Genomic DNA, 25,001 nt, shown 5'->3' with positions numbered 1-25,001 from the left:
CACATAATGTCTCTCTTCTTTACACTTTGTGCATACATCATGCCTACCAGTGCCCTTTACTCTCTACCAAACCATTACTCTTTAGGGTCATAGACGCACAGGCTTTTATAAGAAGCAAGGGCTTTGCTGTGGAGGGCAGCTAGGGTGAAAATGGGGGCAACACAATAATATTCATTTCCACCAAGATGTTAAATAATTGACAATCATCATTACCACTTTAAAGGCTGCCATGTTATTTTACTGGAAAAAAAAAACAAAAATAAAAAAAAAAGGATTTGAATCAACTGGAAAATTAGACAGGGCTGACCTCACTGACTGAAATTTTAATGCAGCAGCCGAGGAAATGTGCTGTTGGCTCAAAGAGAAAGTTTGAATTTTCTGAGAGAATAACCTGTTCTTTGTGCTTTTATTTTTCTCTACTTCTATTTTTAAATGATAAGTCATGCCAAAATGTGCATATATTGAAAAGTACTGAATATATTCCTTTCAATTTTGTCCAGACATATATATTATGGGAACCACAATTTCTTGTGTCATGGAGAAAATAGTTGTTGAAAACAAAACAAGTAAAGCCACCAAAAAGAGGTGAAAAACCTCAAATACAACTACAGTCATGATTTGAACGGAGATGACTGTGATGGAGTGTATGTTCCATATCGGTTGGCCACATTGGTTAATCCAGTTCGTAAACCCTGTGTACTGCCATAACCAGGTACTCCAAATCCATAGACTCCAAGGCCATAAGGCTTTGTATGTGTATTTGGAAGAATGACCGGATTGAGGTTTTTGCCTGGTGTATTAAAGGCAAACTCTGGAGGTGGACTGCTAGGTTTGGATGGTGTGGAGGTCAATGGACTTAATTCATCACTGGATGTCTTCAAATATGGCATTTGAATAACATGATGGTCAGGATTGTTTAGCATGTTGGGTGCCATGACATTGGGAGACAAAACTGGCCTTGTCCATTCATCCTTGAAGATCTGAATAGTCAGAGTTGAAATCAAAGTACTGAGTCGGTTTGTGACATGTGCAAGTACCATCTGTTCATTGGCATCCCTTCTAATCCTGACATGAACGGATCCTGCCTGAAAGGCACAAAGGTTAAAAAGTTTATTTAGAAAGTATGGGTAGTAATTATTGTAGTGTTAAAGCTTATACTTGAATGATAAACAATCTATCAGCACTGATCCTCCTATGTGGATGTATTACCTTTTTTCTTCTAATGAATAGGTGCATTCAATCCAATAGTGCAGTTTTTGCTATGAAGATTTGCAACAGCTGACCTATTGTAACCTGAGTTGTCAGTGAAGTGTTTAATATTTACACGTATACAAAAACTAATAAAATATAAGTTATGAAAATATTTAAATCAACATATACATACCATGCTGTCAAAACCTAGAGTCCAAAAATGCTCGTTACGTACTTCCAAAACACCATCCAGAGTTGAAACCTGTTTCACCAGGAATTTAACAAAACTCATATCATTAGCCAGTTTTGAACCAAAACCATTACCCTTGTTCACACACAAACTATATGTAATTTCAAAGCACTAGTGGTGGTTACTGCCCTCATACCAGTGGCAATCCATGGATGCCAAGTACAGTAAGAAGCTAGCATAGAAGGTCATCGCGATGTGGATCCCAGGGAAATGAGCACAAGAGTAAAGCAATACAAAACTACAATAGGTATTTTTCCAATGTTCTGATGAGGCGATTGCCTCTTTTATTACACTAAATAGGACAGTACACAGGAATTAGAAAACAATATCTTCCATCTACACTATAGGAATTTCAGTGCTTTTTTTTGCTATGTATAGTGGTCTTTTACTTATGTGAGGCACAGTGTACTGCACTGCAGTCTGAAACAAGCCAATAGAGATGAGGCACAGCAGCCGATCACTTTCATTGGCATAAGCCTTAATGTCTCAACTTTGCCAAATGTGCCCCAAAAATAATGACAGTGCTTTAGTAGCATAAACAATATCAAAGTTTTTGACAAATGGCTCCACCAATGTCCTGTTCTTTTACAGTAAAGGGGAGGGAAGATGACATAGGTAATGGCCAACACATTTGGCATGCTATCAGCTGATAGACAGTTTTAATGAACATATAGATGACATCCGGAGTTTAGGTTTAAATTTGGTTTTCAGCCAAAATTAGTTCACATACCTCTCGAAGAAGCTTATCTAGCTGGCCAATCACATGAGGAGGTGTAGTCTTCAAAAGAAAAAATAAAATTACATGTTAATGGCATATAACTTTTTGTAGAGCCTTTAATTTTCAGATTAAACTAGATGATTGACAAAAGATTATGCACTGGGTGAAAAATCTGCAACATATCACTCCTGCTGCATACCATCCACATAATACCAGATTAGATATTAGATTAGCAGCAGTTTAGGCCACTACTATACACATATCCTCAGCACCCCAGCCTTGTTGTTTCTGCACAGGAAAGCAAAGAAAGAGAGCTACCACATTATCATACAAAGAGTTGTGCATTCATTGGTTAGGAAGGAATACCTGTGTCTCATAAAATTATTTTTTGGCCAGGTGATCAAAATATGAGAGGGGCAACGCTCAATTTTACGGTTACCAGTTGTATGTGCCATAGGCATCTAGTACACCTTTAATTGTGGCTGTTTTTTGCCGCTTCCCTACACTTCATTCTAACTTTGTAATGTGCACCCCCTTAATATGCACCCTTTTTCCATTGTCTTTCTATTATGGCACAAATGTCCTGGGCCTCACTTGTAGTGTGTAATAATATAATCAATGTAGTGTAATACCTTAAGTTTAGTTCACATTAACAGTAAAAACTCTGGCATTTTCCACTCCCTAGTGACTACCGACAACCACTAGGCTCCAGGAGTGGTAACAGGTGGTAAATGTTAGGTTAGTCCGGCATTTTCAGGGTTTTTTTTTTAAACCAATTTTGAAATAAAAAACAAACAAAAAAAAACCTTGCTTAAAAATGTCTCCGTAGCGGTGAAAAGCAGTTCCGATTCAAGTCAGAGGAGGTTGGGATAGCAAACCCCCTAAACTTTTGAATATGAAGAAAGGCACTACAAAGCTGCCGCCTTGTACCGCCTGAGAAAAAGGACATTTGTTCTAAATTCAACCAATTTAAGTAAGAAATGGTTAGGTAGTTGAACACTATTGTGAACTAAACACTATACAGTAAACCTATATTCTGGAACACAAGGACTTGCCTATACACAGCAGAGCATTACCGATTTGTACTGCAGCTATGTGATCTTCTCTCAGGATGATGAAAGTTCAATGTAATAACTGTACGCTTACAGTGAGTGCTGGCAGTTCTTCTCCCAGAACATGGGGGGTGGAAAAGATACACAAGTATAAATCTTTTCTATTCTTCCAGCAGAGCTAGCAGGCTGCCTATACTCACCAATAGCAATCCCTAAAACAAAGCCCTACCTAATTGGATGTCTGATGACAGCTGGGTGGCTACTAAAAGATGCTAGGTTGTACCCCAGCTAAAACAGGCTCGAGAGAACACAGATATCTGCGCGATATTGTGTGGATGCAACATAGAAATTTCTGACATCCTTAGAAAGTAAGTGCCTTAGCATACTGTATGAATTGAAAGCACATTCTTGCATTCCAGTATCTTTGGCCTAACCACATTTTTCAGGTGGGGGTTGAATATCAGTCCTAATTACAAGTTGCTGCTTTATCCCCTATGTAAGTTTGGCACACTGGCTGTGTGTTGAAAGGGTTTGATATCCTCTTACTTATGAGACACCTAAAAGGTGTGTGAGTGTTTCCTAACACTACAAGCGGTGTTGTTTTATAGAGACCGCATATATGATTAATATTTGTGGGTGTGAATAGAGCATGGATAATGGAATGTAAATCTGTGATTTTACAGCAGAATTGACAGTGTTTCGGTAACTACAAACATTACTTTTTGTTTTGTATGGTATTCTTTAAAACCTATGTACGTGGACTGCATTTGACTATCAATGACATATTTAAAATTTTACCAAAGGCAGTTTTACTTCTGAACCGAACACAGGGATTAAATCTCAAAGCCATATACAGTCAAACAATTTTTACAGAGACATTAACAATTACAAGGAGTATTGAGCCAGAGGGGGTTTTGTGGGTCATGAAGATAAAGTGGTCAACAGTATTCAACTAATGTTGGACAGGCCGATACTGATAGTGGCAGAAAAGGTAGTAGATGGCTCCCTCTTACATTACAGTAGACTCCGCTTCAGTGGTGACAACAAAACCCAATTACTTACTTGAAGCAGAACTTTGCCACTGTAAACACTCATTGGATACATTGTACCAAATGTCATCAAAGCAATGGCGACAGCTGATGCAGTATCCATGGCAAAATAGTTGCTGAAAATACAAAAGAAGACAATTATACAGCCTTGCACATGCTCACACATGTATAAGATTAGACAATCATGGCATGTCACACATCTATAATCAGTGAGAAGTAAGGTTCCATTTGTTCAAATAATTATGCACAATTATTCTGGTATAACGAGTACAAAAAAATTATTATGCACCTAAATTCCTTTTAAAACAGAAATAGGTTACAGACTCTGCAGTCATTGACAAAATGCAAAGGTGGCAAACACTAGGGATACATTACACCATTGGTCCCCAACCTTTTGCAGGTCGTGGACAAATAAATGAACGGACTCCAGACCACAATGTGTGGGGAGCCTTGTGTCAGTGAAAGTGGAAGAATCTTCCCCCCAGAGTGACACCATGATGCCAGAACCTGCCCACTCTCCCGACCCAGGTATGAGCCTGTGATAGGAGAGTGGGCAGGTTGTGTTCAGAGACTACCTCTCCAGGAGACGTAGTCTGCAGCTCTGGCCAGTGTGCTCCCTTCCCCCCCTTCTCTTGACCCCACTGGTGGTGATGTGGTGGTGACACAAGATGTGTCTAAATGTACACTGTTAGGTAAAATACATTAGCAACATAAAATTTATATAATATTTTGTACTTTCTTTCTAGTTTTTTTTCCAGGCAAGTAACATACCAGTCAGAGACATGGCTAGCATACTCACCCCTTCCTACCAGAAAATTTGATTTACAATTACAATTACCATTACATCTTTAGCATTGTCATCATTAGATAATTGTGTGGTAATTTTGTATCCAAGAAACTAGATGTGTACCAACTTTATTGGGAGACGTAACACATTTATTTATGTACCACATTTTATAAAGCCCTTTGAGGAGTACAAAGAACTATTTACACACAACCTAATATCTTTATCACACATTCAGATATTAGTAGTATTTCTGAGAAGAAGCCAATTCATCTAACCGTGTGAACTGGATTGTAGGAGTAAGCAAAGTAGAGAAGAAAACATGTTCTAAACTTCATTTTTACATATGGAAGGATAGATAACTGTATAAAATGGGCACACTAATAAAACAACAGTGTCTACTTACTTAATTTCAATTAACATGTAAGTAATGCAGAGTGCTAGTGCTCCAGCAATGTCAATTAACACAAAAGGATTCATCCGAGGTAGAAAGATACTACTCAGTCCAGGAATAAGACCAAATAAACTGCACAATGGGGAAAAAAAAAAAAAAAAAAAAATAATGAAACAAATTTGACAGTTGGGATACTGTTTAATGTTTTTGAAATTTAACCAATAATACATTTTTTTAAAAGTATTGTAAGATAAAGCAACCAGGATATTGATAAGTGGACAAAAACAAACCAAAAATACTCCACAAAAAATGTGTGAAGGTACCTGTGTATCCCACTTTCATCAGAAATCCCAAAAACAGGGGTTATTATTCCACATTTTAGAATTGTGAGAGGAGCTTACGGAAGATGTACAACCTAATATCATAAAGTCATTTATTTTAAAACTACATACAGCTCTTTCAGGTTTGTTATCCATACAGCATATGGAAACCGTGGCCACTATAGAGTAGTGCTTGGTGACTAATAAAAGCAGATAGTAAAAATTAAAAAGAAAACTTTTTTAGCCCAGTAAAAATTAAACAAAAAGCATATTTTACTGTAGAATTAAACTTAAATATGACATTTTAGCCTGCAGTATTTGATATCCATCTAGCGATATTAACAGTTTTCTGGGTTGAAAAAGGGGCAGCTGCATTCAATCCACTTATTCTGAGCCCAGAAAGTCATGGACACACTCTTGGGGTGAGTCATTCTGCTGGACTAAACTCAGAGCATCACTGAAATGAACAGTGCTCACATGCAATTAGGTGTAGTGAAGCAGGAAGGATTGGTGGTCCTTCCTTACCTCCCCATGACATTACAAGAATTGCCAGGAGACCCTTGTAAATATTTGTGTAGGGATGTAATCGGCTGTTCCTAATACATAACCCCTGCTAAAGACAAAGGGAAGTTAGTGTTCTGGGTTTTCAGCAGTAAAATACACCCCACCACTCCAATCAACAGCATTCATGCTTCCCGAGAAATGGTTCTGTTGGTTGGTTCCGTACATTACCAATTAATTTCAAATGAAACAACTCAGATGCAGTTGAACTGCAGACTTTCAGCTTTAATTCAGTGGGCTGAACAAAAAGATTGCATAAAAATGTGAGGAACTAAAGCCTTTTTTAACACAATCACTTAATAATTTTAGGGGCTCAAAAGTAATTGGACAAATTAAAAAGCTGAAAATAAAATGTTAGTTTCTAATACGTGGTTGAAACCCCTTTGTTGGCAATGACAGCCTGTAAACTTGAACTCATGAACATCACCAGATGCTGGGTTTCCTCCTTTTTAATGCTCTGCCAGGCCTTTACTGCAGTGGCTTTCAGTTGGTTTGTTTGTGGGCCTTTCTGTCCGAAGTTTAGTCTTCAATAAATGAAATGCATGCCCAATTGGGTTCAAATCAGGTGACTGACTTGGCCATTCAAGAATATTACATTTCTTTGCTTTAATAAACTCTTGGGTTGTTTTGGCTGTATGTTTTGGGTCATTGTCCATCTGTATTACGAATCGCCTCCCGATCTGACTGCATTTAGATGGATTTGAGCACGTATGTCTCTGAACACCTCAGAATTCATTCGGCTGCTTCTGTCGTGTGTCACATCATCGATAAACACTAGTGTCCCAGTGCCACTGGCAGCCATGCACGCCCAAGCCATCACTGCCTCCACATTTTACAGATGATGTGGTATGCTTTGGATCATGAGCTGTTCCACGCCTTCTCCATACTTTTTTCTTGCCATCATTCTGGTAAAGATTAATCTTGGTTTCATCTGTCCAAAAAATGTTTTTTCCAGAATTGTGCTGGCTTTTTTTTAGATGTTTTTGAGCAAAGTCCAATCTAGCCTTTCTATTCTTGAGGCCTATGAGTGGCTTGCACCTTGCAGTGCACCTTGTATTTACTTTTATGCAGTCTTCTCATTATGGTAGACTTGGGAGATCGATACGCCTACTTCCTGGAAAGTGTTGTTCGCTTGGTTGGCTGTTGTGAAGGGGTTTCTCTTCACCATGGAAAGGATTCTGCGATCATTCACCACTGTTGTCTTCCATGGACTTCCAGGTCTTTTAGCGTTCATCAGTGCTTTGTTTCTTTCTCATGATGTACTAAACTGTAGATTTTGCCACTTCTAATAATGTAGCAATTTCTCGGATGGGTTTTTCTGTTTTTGCAGCTTAAGGATGGCTTGTTTCACCTGTATGGAGAGCTTCTTTGACCGCATGTTGTCTGTTCACTGCAAAATCCTCCACATACAAGCAACCCCCTTCAAATCAATTCCAGGCCTTTTATCTGCTTAATTGATAGTGACATAACGAAGGAATTTCCCACACCAGCCCATGAAAAAGCCTTTGAGTTAATTGTCCAATTACTTTTGAGCCCCTGAAATGAAGTGATTGTGTAAAAAAAAAGGCTTTAGTTCCTCACATTTTTATGCAATCTTTTTGTTCAACCCACTGAATTAAAGCTGAAAGTCTGCAGTTCAACTGCATCTGAGTTGTTTTATTTAAAATTAATTGTTAGAAAAAAAGCTGTCTGTTCAAATATTTATGGACCTAACTGTATATAGTTTTTGCCCAAGCAACTGTATTTTTGACAGTATTTGGGACAATGTACAGTAGTCATTATGAACTCTAAACATTCATGTGTTTAGGAAAAAAAAAAAAAAAAAAGGGGGATATAACAAATATAATAAAGCATATACCTTCGACTCAGATCGGCAACATGCTCCTGAAGCCAACTTGTGCTTGCAGCTATGCGAAAGTAATAAGGAAAAAATAAAACCACAAGGAAATATGAAATTTCTTTATACATGGAGACACTAGCGTATTTTAAAATGAGCTAGCAATGGTCGTGCAACAAATTGATTGGCTGAGTTCAGTGTATAATTGGCAACTCCAGATGTCACAGAATTGAGTGCTGACACTGACATTTTCTGGATACATAGGCCAGCTTCTCCTGCCTGACTCTTCCCAGTTAGATGATATGGAAATGGGCACTCCCTGGGGTAAATCACATGATCTTGCTGATGGAACTGTTGATGTTTTGGAGCATTGTATACATCCAATAAAGATAAGTACTAACTTTTAATTAACCCCCCTAGTGGTAATCCCGCAGGTTTTGGGGACACGTCCCCCTCCTCCGATCTCCAGCTGCGAAGTGCAGAGATGATCTCAAGGGTTTCCCGGTGATGTCGGTGCGGGCAGGGGAATCAGCAGGAAATTCAAATAATTTTGTATTGGATTCAACACAAAATAGCTGTATTGAGTCCAATACAAAGAAACTTTCATATATCATATAAGTGCTACTGTACACTTACATTTTTTTTTAACAGATTTTTGTGTTTATTTAAAATTTATTAAATATTGGACATATAATTATAGCCTACAATGCAAAATAAATTTCCATGCAAAAAAAAAATGTAACGCTTTTTGAATGGAAATTTGGACTGATTTAGAACGCTAGGGAGGTTAAGCAGTGTCTAAGTGTTCTGTGTTGTTCTTTAACCCTTCCTGACACTTGTAGTCCCACAAATACTTCTACCTTGTTACAATTGTCTACCTATATTAATGTGTGTATCAGTTGTATTTATGTTGGGGTACTCTCTCACGGCTGCTTTTCTGCTTTTTTTTACTACTCGATGAACAATTTATGTGACTCAGACCTTTTAAAACGCTTGAGTCAAAGCTGGTAAGGTGTGCGCTTTACTGTTACATTCATAACTAGCAGCAGAAACCTTTAGCAATAAAAGTCACGTATGCTTTTAAAAATTTACAGAAAAAAGACAAACTCTTGTGTTGTGAGCAGCTGGCACAGTCTATTTATCTAATGTTGTATGCAGTGATACTAATTGCATAGATCTGCACCAGCCAGAACCTAAACCAACAAAGTGTTTTTAAGGTGGCATAAACACCAAATATGTAGTCAGTTTCAGTACCTGTTTATAACATGCACTGTAAGTACTTAAAGTAAAACACAGCTGAGTTAAAGAGAAACAATTTAACAAATTCTTCATTATTTTTTGACTTTATGATGCCAAAAAAAAAAAAAAAAGAACAAATATAAGCATAAGTTAGTATAAATTTTAATCACTAATACTATTGTATCACAATTGTACTATTGTAGGTTTCACATCACACTTGCATCGGTATAGTCTCTGCAGAGTGCTGCTGAAATCTCTCAAAAGAAAACAGACTACAGGCACATAATATCCTGCCCCCAAAGGTAATGTTTGTTACCACAGTAGGATATCACAAACCCTGAGCAGGGCCACAGGGAGCAGATGTCTACGCAAATAACAACTTTCAGAAAGTTGGTATCTGCACAAATATAGGTGAATTCTGGCAGGCTATTACAGAACAGGTATGATGTGGCACCTTGTGGTACCTGTTAATTTACTGCAGTTATATATCTATATTTAATAAACAGCGCTGTGTAATATGTTGGCGCTATATAAATCCTGTTTATTAATTTTATTAATAAAAAAAAATTTTGGCTACTGGTTTGCATTAAAAAAAAAAAAAAAATCACAATATATTGAGTGTACACTTACCTTCTGAAACATAACTAAATGGTTTATTTCTAACAGAAAGCATTGTGAACAGATTGAAAAACAGAGCCACAAATGTCCCCACCAGCAGACGGCCTCTGAAATAAATAATTAATTACTATAAAGATAATGTAATTTACAAACTTTTAGCACTTACAAAGAGTTGACACTGGGTTATGTGAAGTTGTATGAAGCATTACATTATATACAAAAGTAAAAAATAAAGTTTTAAATTCAGGTAAGACTTGCATGTACTCAACTCGCAGTTTTTGTTTCACACAAAATTTTATATTACTGTTTATTAGAGCGCAATTAGTCTTTACACATTACTATACTGAATATACCACATAAAGAAACACACCAAAGCACTTGCGATGAGAGATCCCATGCATAAGATACATTTTCTTTTGTTAAAGGAAATCTGTACAAAGGACCCCCCTTCTTGGACCTTTAAAAGCCTATCAGGTTGGACAAGCAACATCCCTTCCGCAAGTAAAGAACCTTACCTAACTGGACACAATGTTTTTATTAATGTACACTAAGCTGTGTATGCACAGGTCAATGTACGATGCCAAGTATTTTGGCATACCCCTGGCTGCCAGCAATGTAATAACTCCCCATGTGCAGAAGTCATTCCTGCCTGGCTTCTCAAGATGGCTAAAGATCCTAAACCCAGAAGACAATTGGGTGAAAATGGCAGTGCCCAGGACAGAAAATAGAGAAGTGTACTTTTAAAAAAAAGAAAAAATATAAGTAGGAATGTGTCTCTATTGCCATAAATAACCTAAATACTCCCAGTTTGTTTAGATCTACTGTTAAGTCAATTCTACTACCTGTTATAACTTCTTTTAAAAACTCCCCCTCTAGTGGCCATAGGGAAGTAAGCATTAGTTTATTATAAATGATTTATAATAGGTGGGATTACATATATTTGAAGCAAATTTAAAGTATTTGCAAAACAAACAATAGCAAAAGGTAGATGTGACACAATGGATGTGTGCCTTATTTAGATTGCAGAATTGCCTCGTAAAGCATAAGCTTTTATAGGCAAACCCAAAAGGTCAAGACAGAAAATAAAATACTTACGTGTGTATCTCTGGCTGTTCCAAAAATCGTTCAGCACTAAAAATAAGATATTGTAGCAAATATGAATCAAATCAGATACTTTTTCTTGTTGCACCTTTTAGTTTTACATTTAGCTTACTGCAAAAGTTTATCAAAGCAAAGTGCCACCATTAAAATTTATAAAAACTTGTTTTAAGTTCAGAATGTTTTAGTCTCTTAATGGAGTATTCATAAATCTTCAGGACCAACAAGGGCATTCTCCACTTCTAGGCACAGAAGAAAAAAGCTAGCTAAAATCAAGTTGGATGGATGACTGCAGTGACATGCAGATACTTGAGGCAACAAGATTGCCAAGAAAAGTTATTATACAAAGATTTAGGGAGTTTATTTCCTTTGCCCATCAGCATTATGGGGGAAAAAAAGGATATATACTTGTTCTGGGACAGCAGAAAAATACATTTGAACCACCTTACCTTTCTTTTAATATAAATAGTGCCCCCAATTGGGCTAACACTGTAGAGGCAAAAACTGCAAGCACTTCAAATCGTTCAAACCTAAAAATAATTGAACATATTGTATTTGGTGTATAACAAATATAATTTTTAGCTGACTTTTTACATTTTTGTTGCTTGGCATTTCCTTGCTTTATGTGATAAAGTACTGTATTTTTTTTAAATGCTCCCTCTAGTGGTCGTTTATATATTATGAAATATTTGTATCATTCCCTTTAGTAGTCATCCTTTAATTAATACATCCTGCCTCCCTTGCCTAAATACATACCTTTCCAACAATTATTTATATAATGGTTTAATTTTCACTCTATTTTAGACTAAACTTTTGTTTTGAATGGAAAAGGGAAGGGCTAGCTGAAGGTGTTACAGAGCGGCCTTCCTTTGTGGTGTTTTCCCTAATTTGCGGTTTTACAATCCTAATCTGAAAATGAAGGGGAAATTACCACAAACGAACAGCAATAAAAATGTGACAAAAATTAAAACTGATCCCAACAGTAATAACCAAGCATAATTGATTTGCCTGTGTTGAACAGATTTTTGCTTACTTTCCGCTTTGTCTGCCCATCTCAAAGACCCCAAGACAAGAGGCAAGGGCAAAATGTTCAGAAAACAAAAAAAACAAAAAAAAACACAACACTAAAAGACATTTTAAACCGTCCCACCAAACAAACTTTTTATAACTGTTGCATGGAAAGCCAATTCGTAAATATCTTGAGATAAAACAAAACGTGCGTGCACTGATGTGTTTTTGTCAAGAACATCCAACACTGCTATTATTTCTATTGATCTGTCTCTGTAGCAAGTCGCCTCTGCTCCTACGGACGAGCGATCTGTCTGTAGGAGTGTAATGCCCACAAAGAATGGTTACCACTGTTGGTTTTGGGCAATAGAAATTAAAAAACGTTTACCCAAAATTAAACTGGAGTAAGTTTTAGAGTGGAACACCATCTAGCAGAAACGAATCTAAAACAGAAAAAAAAAAAAAACTTGGCCTGGAATTACACACCAAATGTGAAAGAAATATACATAATAACATACCCGAAAGAATATGTGGGGCTGTGTTTTTTCATCATTACCCAGTAGCTTATCAAGCATGTTATTAAACTGTAACAAGAAAAATTCGGAATTAGTTTTCAAGGTTGCTAATGTCTGTTTTTACTTAAGTTTTTAGATTGGCTGCAACTTCCCACTTTAGATCATCATTCCTATGTAAACAACAATATTAACAGGTGGAGCTCCTTCTATCACTCTATCCACCTTTTTTTTTTGTTGAAAAATTGGAATTTTAATTGAGTTTTTTCAACAATAAACAAAAAGTATCAACAAATATAAGAAGGAAGCCAAGAAATAAAAAGTAAAAATTGAACAATAACCAGGAATAGAAAACATACCGTATTTTTCGGACTATAAGACGCACTTTTTCTTCCCCAAAACTGGGGGGGGGAAGTGGGTGCGTCTTATACACCGAATACATGTTAAATATAACGGTAATTAAAAAAAATCATACTCACCCGATCCCGCGATCCTGTGGGGATTAGAAGGGGATACATTGACACAGAGTGATTTTTTAGTATTTTGTTCAGAATCTTTTTTTTTCTAGGTTTTTCTCCTTCAAAATTGGGTGCGTCTTATAGGCCGGAGCGTCTTATAGTCCGAAAAATACGGTATACAGGGAAAAAAATATTTGATTCTCTGCTGATTTTGTATGTTTGACCTCTGACAAAGAAATGACCAGTCTATAATTGTTATGGTAGGTTTATTGTAAGTGTGAGAGACAGCATAACAACAAAAGAACCCTCAAAAACCCAGTGCTCAAAAGTCAGAGCTTGATGTGCATTGTAATGAGTGAAATAAGTGTTTGTGATCTCTTCGCAAAAAATGACTTAGTACTTGGTTGGCAATCACAGGAGTCAGACGTTTCTTGTAGTTGGCCACCAGGTTTTCACATATCTCAGGAGGGATTTTGTCCTACTGCTCTTTGCAGATCCTCTCCAAGTCAGTAAGGTTTCAAGGCTGATGTTTGGCAACTCAAACCTTCAGCTCCCTCCACAGATTTTCTATGGGATTAAGGTCTGGAGACTGGCTAGGCCACTCCAGGACCTTCATGTGCTTCTTCTTGAGCCACTCCTTTGTTGCCTTGGCCATGTGTTTTGGGTCATTGTCATGCTGGAATACCCATCCACAACCCATTTTTTATGCCCCGGCTGAGGGAAGGAGGTGCTCAGCTGTTCATTGTCCCTTCGATGCGGTGAAGGTGTCCTGTCCCCTTAGCAGAAAAACACCTTCAAAGCATAATGGGTCCACCTCCATGTTTGACGGTGGGGATGGTGTTTTTGGGGTCATAGGCAGCATTCCTCCTCCTCCACAGTGAGTGGAGTTGATGCCAAATAGCTCAATTTTGGTCGACTATGGTCCCAGCTGCCCTGAGATCATTGACAAGTTCCCCTGTGTAGTTCTGGGCTGCTTTGTTCATGTTCTCACGATCATTGTAACTCCACGAGGTAAGATCTTGCATGGAGCCCTGGACCGAGGGAGATTTACAGTTATTTTGCGTTTCTTCCATTTGCGAATTATCACCACAACTGTTGTCACCTTCTCACCAAGCTAGTTGGCAATAGTCCTGTAGTCCAGTCCAGTCTTGTGTAGGTCTACAATCTTGTCCCTGACAACCTTGGACAGCTCTTCGGTCTTGACCATGGTGGCTACATTGGAATCTGATTGACTGATTGCTTCTGTGGACAGGTGTCTTTTATACGGGTACTGTAACAAGCTTGGATTAGAAGCACTCCCTTACAGAGGGTGCTCCTAATCTCAGCTCCTTATCTGCATACAGGGAAGACACCAGAGAGCCTGAAATCAAATGGATCAAATACTTATTTCACCCATTACAATGCACATCAAGTTTTGACTTTTGAGCACTGGGTTTTTGAGGGTTCTTTTGTTGTTTTTCTGTCTCTCACAGCTACAATAAACTTACCATTACAATTATAGACTGGTCATTTCTTTGTCAGAGGGCAAATGTACAAAATCAGCAGGGGCTCAATTACTTCTTTCCCTCACTGTATATAACTCTTTTAAAAATTACAGTGTATCACAGATTTCCAGTGTCTAGCAATAAGGCCTCTGGCTGCAGTAAGGATGTGACATGCTAGTTTTCTACTATCCAAGTATTTACCCAAGCCTGGGGGTAGAAGTGTGTGACCAAAAGTAAACACTACACTTGTTCACTGATCATTCATTTTGGAAGAACCAAAACCTGGGTCAGTTTACATACCCCTGCTTGCATTTACTTTGAGGTAAGACACAATAAAGGTAATTTGTACGTACAAACCAAGTACTGCAGTATTGGTTTGATATTTTTTGCTGAGCCTTTTCTTGTTAGCTGTTATCTCTGGCACCAAGTTTTATAGGCATACAGGACAAATGTACTGCATGCACCAACAAGAAGGGATGGTAGCGATATTATATATATATTTACAGTGAGAGATGTAGACAGCAACTCCATCACAACCTGCTGGTATCATAGGATGCGGCAAAAATTTAACTAATTTTCCAGAAGCTTTGGTGTCTTTCTAGAGGAATTGGTGTTGCCTGAAACTATAAAAAAAACGAATTACCTTTTCAAAATATTACTGTTTACAATAAAAAAAAAGATCTTACCTGAAGAGATCAAAGACTGTCAAATAGGTATAAGCAGTAAGGGCTAAAAAAAAAAAAAATAGAACACAATATTTTACCTGCTAATTCAGTCTAATATTAAATGTAGTAAAATGTTTACAAAAAGGGTGACTCCTGTTCTCCTGACCTTCAGACTGACATTAACCCAAGGCAGTCATTTGTGGGTCATGCAGACATTTCCTTCAACATCTACCCAAATCCCTTTTTTCTTTGTTTGCCAATAATAGTTCTAAGGGGCAGTACTGGCCAAAAGAAATGTGGCATGTCATGTACTCAGTAACCAACCAGAAGGTTTCTAATGTAGATATATTGCATCATTTCCATTGCTTTGAAGCTGTTGGAAGCCATACAGCCCTTTACACTCACTATTGAAAAACACTTGGGGCACTCCACACTATCAGCTTATATGCATTTTCATACCTTCATTTTTTCAGGGTTTTGTAAGCGTTTTTACAGCCTGAAAATGTTTACAACTGCCTTGTAAAAATTAGTTTAAATGAAACTGAATAGGTTTTTCACACAGGATTTCACAGGCTATATGCTTTTACATGCGTTTGTTTAGAAGTTTCTATGATCTTTTGGCTGTCCAAAAGTTTCCATAGCTTTGGAAACTCCTATAAATGCCTCTAAAAGCTTTTGCAAATGCAAGCCTTTGTTTGCCTGAAAAGGATCCTGGAAGCCTTGCTGTGCGTGTGCTTCCAGGAGTATTAAACAGCCAGGTTTTTCAGAAGCAGGTCTGAACATACCTTTAATCAGTGGAATAAAAAAAAAAAAAAAAAAAAAAAAAAAAAAAAAAAAAAAAGAGCTAACAGTTCGTGGTGATCTATATGAAGAATATCTACTACATTGCTGGCCAGTGGTAAGAATGTCACCATTACAGAAAGGTAAACTGATCATAGAGGTCAAAATTGCTTATGGTGCAGGAGACTCATTTTCAATCCACTAGAATCCCCTCTCTCCGCAATCGTTATTACACTGTTTGGCACCACAGCTCTAATCCTGAGTCTAGAACGAAGGGGGTCTCTATAGCTTTCCACAAAACATTGCCTGTCCAGATACTTGACACCCGCTCTGATTCACAGGGCAGATTTCTGATCCTTAAAATTTCTCTCTGGGATAAGAAATTTACACTGGCTTCCTTTTATGCCCCTAATCATCAACCCACTGTGGCGCCTACGCAGTACTTGGCGACTCTGATGGGGTTCGCCGAGGGATCTATCATAGTGGGAGGTGACCTGAACTGTGTTCCGGGTCCCCGGATTGACACCTCCATCGGGAAGTCCCCAATATCCTATTCCAAATTGAATTCCCTTCGTTCTAGACTACACGATCTTAGACTAGTAGATATGTGGCGCACTCTGCATCCCACCACTAAAGATTATACCTTTTATTCCAACCCACACAATATGTACTCCCGTATTGATTATATTTTTGCGAGCCAATCTGTACTTGATTGGAACCCTGTTACTTCTATAGAATCTTGTCCCTGGTCCGATCACTCCTTAGTATCCCTCTCGCTCCAGATTCCTCTAATGGGCCCTAGAGAATGGACATGGAGGTGTAATGATTCCCTGTTTAAGGACTCTATTTGTGCGAAGGCGGTTTTGGAAGCAATCACCAATTTTATAGGGGACCATGTTTCGGACCCCACTCCCCTACCTTTACAATGGGAGGCTATGAAGGCGGTGGTTCGAGGGGTCCTAATTCAACAAGGAACCCGGCTTAAAAGGATCAGATTGCAGGATATTACACTTACTAGCGACAAAATACGCTCCTTAGATTCTGAGGTGATATCACAATTGGAGACCCCGTTCTCTGAGGAGGAGGTCTATGCTGCTTTACGTGCTACACCGACAGGGAAGAGCCCAGGCCCTGACAGCTTTACTCCGCGGTTTTATAAAATCCACGCCCTTAATCTTGTTCCGTCTATGACCAAGGTGTTTTCTTCCATCTCCGTTGACGAGCTGTTTCCTCCACAGAGCTTGGAAGCTCATATTACGGTCCTCCCTAAGCCTAGCAAAGACCATACTGTTTGCTCTAATTATAGACCCATATCATTGAATAATGTTGACGCAAATTTTTTTTCTTAATTGATTGCCAATAGGTTATTCTCCTTATATGCCCTCATTGATTCATCTGGATCAAACTGGGTTCATTTATGGAAGGGAAGCTAGGGATAATACTATTAAGACTATCCTGCTGACCCAATTTGCTAAGTCTACAGGTACTCCTATGTGCCTACTGTCCATAGACGCTGAAAAAGCCTTTGATAGGGTTTGTTGGGAGTTTATGTACTCAGCACTACGTCAAGTAGGCCTGGGCCCCAATATGGTCTCTAGAATTGCTGCATTGTATTCCTCACCCAGGGCTCGTGTGCGGGTTAACGGCGCCCTTTCTGATTCTTTTCAAATCAAGAACGGTACGAGACGGGGGTGTCCTCTTTACCCGTTGCTTTATGCCCTGGTTATGAACATTTGGCTGTAGCCCTGCGTTGTAATCCAGATGTTAAAGGGCTTAAGATAGGCTATAATCATTACAAACTCTCCTTATATGCAGATGACCTCCTGCTATATATAACATCATGTCACAATACCTTCAGTACTGAAGGAATTTGACGAATTCGGATCACTCAGTAATTTTAAGGTAAACTACTCCAAATCCGAACTTCTAAATGTTACTTTGAACCCGGCTGAAATTTCCACTATCCATAATAATATGTCCTTTCGGCTTTGTCCTACTGCCATTAAGTGTCTAGGTATATTGATACCATTGGACCCTTCTGTTTTGTTCTCGCTTAATTATTCCCAGGTATATAGTAAAATTCAATCCGATTTTCAGAAATATGACTCCTTGCCTCTCTCCTGGTTCGCTCGCATAAATACTCTAAAAATGGATATTGTCCCTAGATTGTTATATATATTCCAAACGGTCCCCATATTTTTACCAACTGCTTATCTGCGTAAGATACATAGGTTGTTTCTACAATTCCTATGGCATAAGAAGCGCCCCAGATTGGCATTCAGCATATTGGTTAAACCCAAATGTGGAGGAGGAGTGGGGGCCCCTGATATTGTTTCTTACTATAGAGCCTCAGTGTTAGTTCGCGTGACTGACTGGTTTCACTGTCGGGAGTCAAAAGAATGGGTTCTACTGGAAGAACTTTTGTCCCCAGTGAGTCTCCGGTCTCTGCCATGGGTGGACCGGTCTTTATTACGGCTGAACTCCCCCATGCCTCCACTTACCGTGGATTTATTACGTATTTGGGACACTCTCCTTAGATCGGGCAAATTGTCTACGAGACCCAGGCCCATGACACCATTGTTCAATAATCCAGCATTTCCGCCGGCATTGAGGGCTACCAAATTTTTATCCTGGTCCGCCTCCGAACATCGTCACCTAAAGGATATAGTTTACAATGGGCGGGTTCCCCCTTTATCCTCCCTAGACCTTTCACACAGAAGTAAGCTGCTATCCTGGCTTTCGTATAAGCAGTTAACATCTTTTGTAACTTCTTTTACTGATTCTTCCTTACTACACAGAAGTTTGATGGTATTCGAGCAGTTAGTTAGCACACTTGATCGCCCTACCCATACTGTCTCAAGGCTATACGAGATACTCACACAAAATCCTGAGTCTATAGCCCCTATATACACCAGATATTGGGAAAGGGATGTTTTATGTTTTAATGTATGTTATATATATTTGTCTATTTCTTTTTTGAAACCTAATAAAGCTGATTGACACAAAATTGCTTATGGCTCAAATGAACCCCTAGTAATCTCTAGAGGAAACCTGGGGTTCCACAAAAATCTGGTTAGGAAACTCTGCGTAAACACTTCCTGACAACACCATGGAAAAAATTACAAAGGGTCAAGATACAGTTATTCCCAACCCACCATTACATCTTTTGAGATGCAAGACTTGCCCACCAAACACCCAAAAACTAAGCTATAGTGCGACACCTAAATAAACAAGCACATCATAGAACAGTAAAAACAGGTCTGGAAAGCAAGGGGCTTAGTATTGTTGGAGTGTGCAACATGAATGATATAAAACCAGCACTCATTACCAATCCTTTTTAGAGATGATGGGTTCAAACTGGCTGTTGGTGGAACTTGATGGGGATTGACTCCGAAAGGCCTCTTGGATCAAAACTAACAGGATGATTGCAGTTGAAACCAAGCAACCACAAAAGAGTTAACATCTCTGTGAGCAGGAATAGCACATCATACCAGTTGATGGGTATGGTGGGTCTGCATTGAGAAATCTATTTTAAGGACTTCTCCAAATATCCTGCCCGGTGTGTAAACATAGCTGTTATCTGAACCAGCTGGTGAGCTGAGTCAGAGGACTTGCCCTCAATACAACAGTGAAACCTATAGGAGAATATCAGTGGGCACCTGGAAGCAGTGTGTTTCCGGAAGTGGGAGGACAACTGAGTAAGGGGTGGATACATGGGTGTGGCTGAATGTGGCAAGGGGTCCTGGAGATATATAAAAAGGGACAACTTCCCCAAATCTCTCCATTACTCTCTTTCTCTCAAGCTAAGGTGCAGGATACAAAGGACGGACTCTTTGCATAACGTTACCATTTTACTTTGTCTATGTGATTTTTACTGAGCTTATTTGAATGATTGTGGATTACTTGTCAATTCTTGTTCTATGTTAATAAATATCTTTTCAATACAACTTTCCAGAAAAGGGACAAGGGAAACAGGAATTATTCCTTCATTATTGGCACCCCAAAAGATTTTTCTAGTATGTTGGTACTGCAGGGTTAATCAACATCTCTGACAAATAAATGTAAATAATGACATACCCATACTGTTTGTAGAACTGCACCATGTGAGTAAGAATCCTGTGCAAACCAAATTTATAGCACCGAACAGCAAAATCTTCCATGACTAAAAAAGGAAGCATATGTCTTGTTAAAATGATGGCAAATACAATACACCACACTAATATTGAACCTGATGAAAAGGGTATTTTTTAAGCTTCAATAAATACAAATATTCTTTAACAATACCAAAAAGGTATAACATATAATAAAGCAAGCAAAGTATAATGCCTATACAGAGGACCTCCTTGAAAATTAGGGGAAGTTTGCTAAAAAACCCTGGTTTGTTCAGGAAATCATTTATTCACTTCTTGGCTAATATAACATCTACCAGGTGAAAGTCTGCTTGTCTTTTACTCCTGGTATAGACATTATACTTTATTTGCTGTATTACATGTTATAATTTTTGGCATTGTTGTATTTTAATTTCTTTAAGAATATCTGCATTTATTGAAACTTTTAAAGTACCTTTTCATTATTGGTCTGGTGTACTTATATCTCACATGAACGTTATGTTAGAAGCTGACCACCCAACTAGTTTAGTTCTGCTTTTTCATAATCAACAAGTATGCCCAGATTACTCACCCTGCGCAGTCCCCCTGCAGTGATGATAGGTCCAGGACCTGTCGATGCTGAATGCATCAAAGCCACCACCTTCGCGGACTTCAGTGGAGACTGAGATCCTCCTCACTGATTGGATGATATAACCCCCGCATGCTTCATTATCCCCAGCGGCTGACCCGAGCTCCAAGCTACACAGTGCAGGAGTTATGTATTTAGAGCTGAAACAAATATCCACCAAGAACCAGAGAGACATTGCATGTCTCTTTTGTCAAACAGTACTACCTCCTGGTGTTTTTTTTGTTTTTTAGGTTTAGGTCAGCGTTAAATTACAATTTTTAATTTTTAATATTTGGAAATATTTTTTTTGTAAAATAGCACTAAATGCATGCAAGGAAACACTATATTCGTAAGCTTATGATGTCTAGGAACCAGGGCTGTGGAGTCGGTAGATAAATCCATCGACTCAGACTTCTCAATTTCTGGTACCCCCAACTCCTCTGTATTTACAGGGTTTCTTATTTTATCTTCACACTTTTGCATTCAAACCTCACAAAAAATTTTTAGACCCCCTAACTATTCATAAGTCAATAAATTTATTAAAAAATTAAAACACAATATTTTTACCATACAAGTTTTTCTCAAGAAACAATATTAAAAATATATGAAAATAAACTGATGATTTGTCAATTAATATGTTTTTTCATTTATATAATTTTTTTAATTAAATATCTTTATTTCAGGGATTTATACTAAGTTTTAAAGATAATATTGTTCATCTTTCATCTTCAAATTAATTAGCTTGATATTTATTATTGCACTTACCCTTATGGCCAGAGAATTAAGTAATGCAGAATGTCAAAGAGTGGTAGACCGTTATCTGAATGGAAGTGATGCCTCCCAGACAGCAATGGTTTTGGGTTGTAATCGTGCAACCGTAACCAAAATTATTAAGACCTATGAATCTTCCGGTAGAGTGGAAAAATTACTAAGAGGAGGTCTGAGAAATTCAAAGTTGGATGAAGCCCATAAGGAGGAGTTCCGCAAGGTAATGTCCAAAAATTGCAGAAAAAGCCTCAGGGAAATGAAGGATCAATTACTTGTAAAATGTATCTATTTCAACAATAGATAGATGCATTGATAAATTCCTAAAAAGAACTTCTTTAATGCCTGCAAGGCGCAATGATTCCTAGTCTCTTCAAGAAAGGCTTAGCTATGCTAACAAAATTCTTGATTCTCAATGCAAAGGAAGATGGAAAAAACATCTACTTTCTTGATGAAGTAGGTTTTAACATCTCAAAGAGAACCAAAAAGGGGAAGATCTCCTATTGGGCAAAGGGCGGTGCATGTTGTGGCTGGAGTGTGTTCCAGAAATTATTTATTTGTTGTGTGAGGAATAAAAATAGGACCCTCCACTTTATGTCACAAGCATGAGCATTTATTCAAGAAGCATTCCTCCATTTTATTGATGAGGTTTTCAATGTTTTTAGTGAAAAGAGTGTTCACCATGCCATCCTAATTATGGATAAGTCCCCTTTCATAAAACTAGCCAGGTAAAAAGCTTGATTGAAAAGAAGGGACACCAACTCTTTTTACCACCATACTCTCCATTTCTTAATCTAGTTGAAAACATGTTCTCCAAATGGAAAGAAGTAGTAAGAAGAAACCATCATCTTCAAGAATACATTGGCACACGTAATGTTTCCCTTGTCACTTGGTAATATAAAGTGCTCACAAACAGCAGACTTTATCATGTTTGTTGACAGACTTTTTGCCATTGTGAATGGGGTGCAGCTTTTACTAAAATTTAAATTTAAAATATGGTATACTAACTAAGCATATTCTTTGATTTAAATACAAACATACACATAGTCCTGCACTATTGCAAACATACACACAACACAGCACTAAACACACACAAAAGCTATAGCCCTGGACTAAACTTAGACATAATTTGTCCTAAACAGAAAAAACATGCACAAACATATATACTATACACACACACACACCACAGAGCCCTACATTTTACTCAGAAACATACATACAATATGCACTATACACAAACATTCATACATTCCTGCACCATGCGCACAGCCCTGCAGTTTTATCCAGAAACATGCACACAGCCTTCCATCATAGTACACACAAGCAGCCATGCAGTTTTAAAATAAACATGAACGCTTATAGTTGAATCCAAAAAGCTGTTCCTTCAAGTTCTTCGAAAGCTCTTTTAGCAGACAGAAGAAGTTGAGCAGATGCTGCTGCCTTTATCTTTGTTAATATTAGGTGGTGTGCAAAATGATGTTAAAGTTCAGCCCTGGATGGGAGCATATATGGAGAGTGCAGACGGGACACCTGAACACACATCAGGCCATATCACTCACCTACACCTAGAACATTAAACTACCTACACATTTTTATCGACTCGGACTCCAGGTACCCAAAATTGTCTCCGACTCCACAGCCCTGATAGGAACAATTTAAATTTGTAGTGTGAAAAGTCATGCATTATATGCTGAACAAAAAGAGGTTAATAATCAACAATTACATAACTATGAATAAAGGGAATGTTTTCTTACCTTAAAAAAAAACCAGTAGGAAGGCACAAACAACTATACTGTTCATTTAACATATGGACATTAAACAAAACATTATAGCATATGAAACTGTGATCAGACATGGCCATGAACCCTTGACCTGTAGGCCATAAAACAGTGTCATTTTTCAGAACACAAGTTAATCAATAAAAATGTAATTTGTTTGCCACCCTAAGACTATGTTCAGACCTGCGTTAGAAAAATGCAGCGTTTACTGCTTCTAACTGCCTACTCCGCAGAGCCAAGCGCCTGGGAACTATTTCAGGCTAAAACGCTAGCTTTTCAAATGCCTTCACAGGCTTTTGCAAAGGCTTAGACAGATGTTTTTTGGCGTTTTTAAAGGTTCCGTTTTCCGTTAATTATGATTTAAAAAGGAAGTTGAGCTAGAACAGTGGGAATGATATTACTGCACTTTAGCTCCTGTACTCATTCCCAAGGTGTTGGTGGGCAGCATCTAGTGACCCACATTTTAAAGAGGGCTTCAAGATATCAAACCCAGACCCCCTTTACACTAACCCCTGGTCTGCAAAAGCACCTGGCTGCCATTCCAAACACATCTGGGCTAGTAATACACCTGGCTGCCTTTTCAAACTTATCTGGGCTACCAATGCACCTGGCTTCTCTTTCCTCCTCATCTAGCCTACCAATGCACCAGGCAGTTGTTTTGTCCTCATCTGGCTTACCAATGCATCCGGCAATGAGGAACGTCTGGATCACCCCAAGATAATGCTGCTGACTCCTGCCGCCTGTACAATGACTCATTCATTCTGATTTTTTTTTTTTTTTTTTTTTTTTTTAACAGACATTTTGTAGCACTGATTTCACCACAGGTCTGAACAAGCCCTACAGCGCTAGTTTGCATAAAAGTTACCTCAAGTTTAGTCCCATCAGTATGATAAATATTGCAGATTATACTTACTTTACGGTCTGATGTCACTAGATGAAACTCTTGCATTAATTTGCCAAGCAGGGAACGCTGCGTTTTTCGGAAAAGGTGTATGGTTCCCTTTAGAAAACAAGATAAACATACCATTATAAATAGTATAGGTTAATGGTGAATGAAATAAACAAAACTATTTTTTTTTTCATAAGAATAACTTAAAAATCCTAAATGCAAAGTTTAAACTTGTATTAAGGAACTGTTTACCTATGCAAAAAATAAAGCAAGAATAACTCTTTATCAGAGCCTTCATCTGTGCCAATGCACTCCCTTTTCTGGTCTACTATTAGTGAACATCAGCACACAAAATACAATCAACTTCAACACCCATGTCTCCTTTTCTTTACTTTTTTCCCCAATGTCCACCACCAATATAAAACATTAAGCCTGGGCTTCAAAATATCCAGAGCCTAACCACACAACTGCAATTTGTTTTTGAAGATCAGTACCCCCATAATTTACAAATTACCAACAGATTACTGGTTGGGGGGGGGGGAGACCCAAAACACAGCTGTACATTGAGAAGACCTATTTAGCAGAGCTTTTCTGAATTTCTGATTCTATCACACAAATGTCAATCTTCGTGCTGCAAAGTTATGTTTGTTTTCAAAATCTTTTAAGGAATTTAAAAAGACAGCGAAATCAAAAATCTGTCTAGGGGTGCAATAAGAAAGAGTAATTCTGTTTCATCTGACATGGTCAGGAAATAGGGGAAAACATTTAAAAAAAAACCCAAGAGATAAAATTACCACTTAATAAGTTATGTTGCCAACTGTAACATCCAGCGCAG

The 25,001-nt window shown here is 38.1% G+C and overlaps 1 protein-coding gene across 6 annotated transcripts in view; it reads right to left on the bottom strand.

Annotated features, from left to right (window-relative positions):
- Positions 1–389: 389 nt before the first annotated feature.
- The window catches only part of SLC30A6 (solute carrier family 30 member 6), a 29,256-nt gene continuing 4,644 nt past the window's right edge, over positions 390–25,001 (bottom strand). For 2 of the 6 annotated variants that reach the window (XM_072409149.1, XM_072409148.1), the window contains 13 exons: positions 24,191–24,277; positions 20,096–20,180; positions 15,260–15,302; positions 12,638–12,703; positions 11,561–11,641; positions 11,109–11,144; positions 10,026–10,120; positions 8,178–8,226; positions 5,451–5,570; positions 4,274–4,376; positions 2,172–2,219; positions 1,385–1,453; positions 390–1,085 (listed from right to left, as the gene is read on the bottom strand). In XM_072409149.1, coding sequence (XP_072265250.1) covers positions 612–1,085; positions 1,385–1,453; positions 2,172–2,219; positions 4,274–4,376; positions 5,451–5,570; positions 8,178–8,226; positions 10,026–10,120; positions 11,109–11,144; positions 11,561–11,641; positions 12,638–12,703; positions 15,260–15,302; positions 20,096–20,180; positions 24,191–24,277 — 1,356 coding nt within the window. In that variant the 3' untranslated portion in view covers positions 390–611. Of the gene's footprint in view, positions 1,086–1,384; positions 1,454–2,171; positions 2,220–4,273; positions 4,377–5,450; positions 5,571–8,177; positions 8,227–10,025; positions 10,121–11,108; positions 11,145–11,560; positions 11,642–12,637; positions 12,704–15,077; positions 15,303–20,095; positions 20,181–20,698; positions 20,866–24,190; positions 24,278–25,001 lie in introns of those variants that run through there. The other 4 variants (XM_072409151.1, XM_072409150.1, XM_072409153.1 and 1 more) reach the window with 4 other exon arrangements.

The sequence above is a fragment of the Pyxicephalus adspersus genome, chromosome 4 (genome assembly GCF_032062135.1).
Source record: "Pyxicephalus adspersus chromosome 4, UCB_Pads_2.0, whole genome shotgun sequence".
NCBI classification, from domain to species: Eukaryota; Metazoa; Chordata; class Amphibia; order Anura; family Pyxicephalidae; genus Pyxicephalus; species Pyxicephalus adspersus.
Note: the sequence above shows the minus strand (reverse complement) of the source record. Positions and strands in the feature narration are given on the sequence as shown.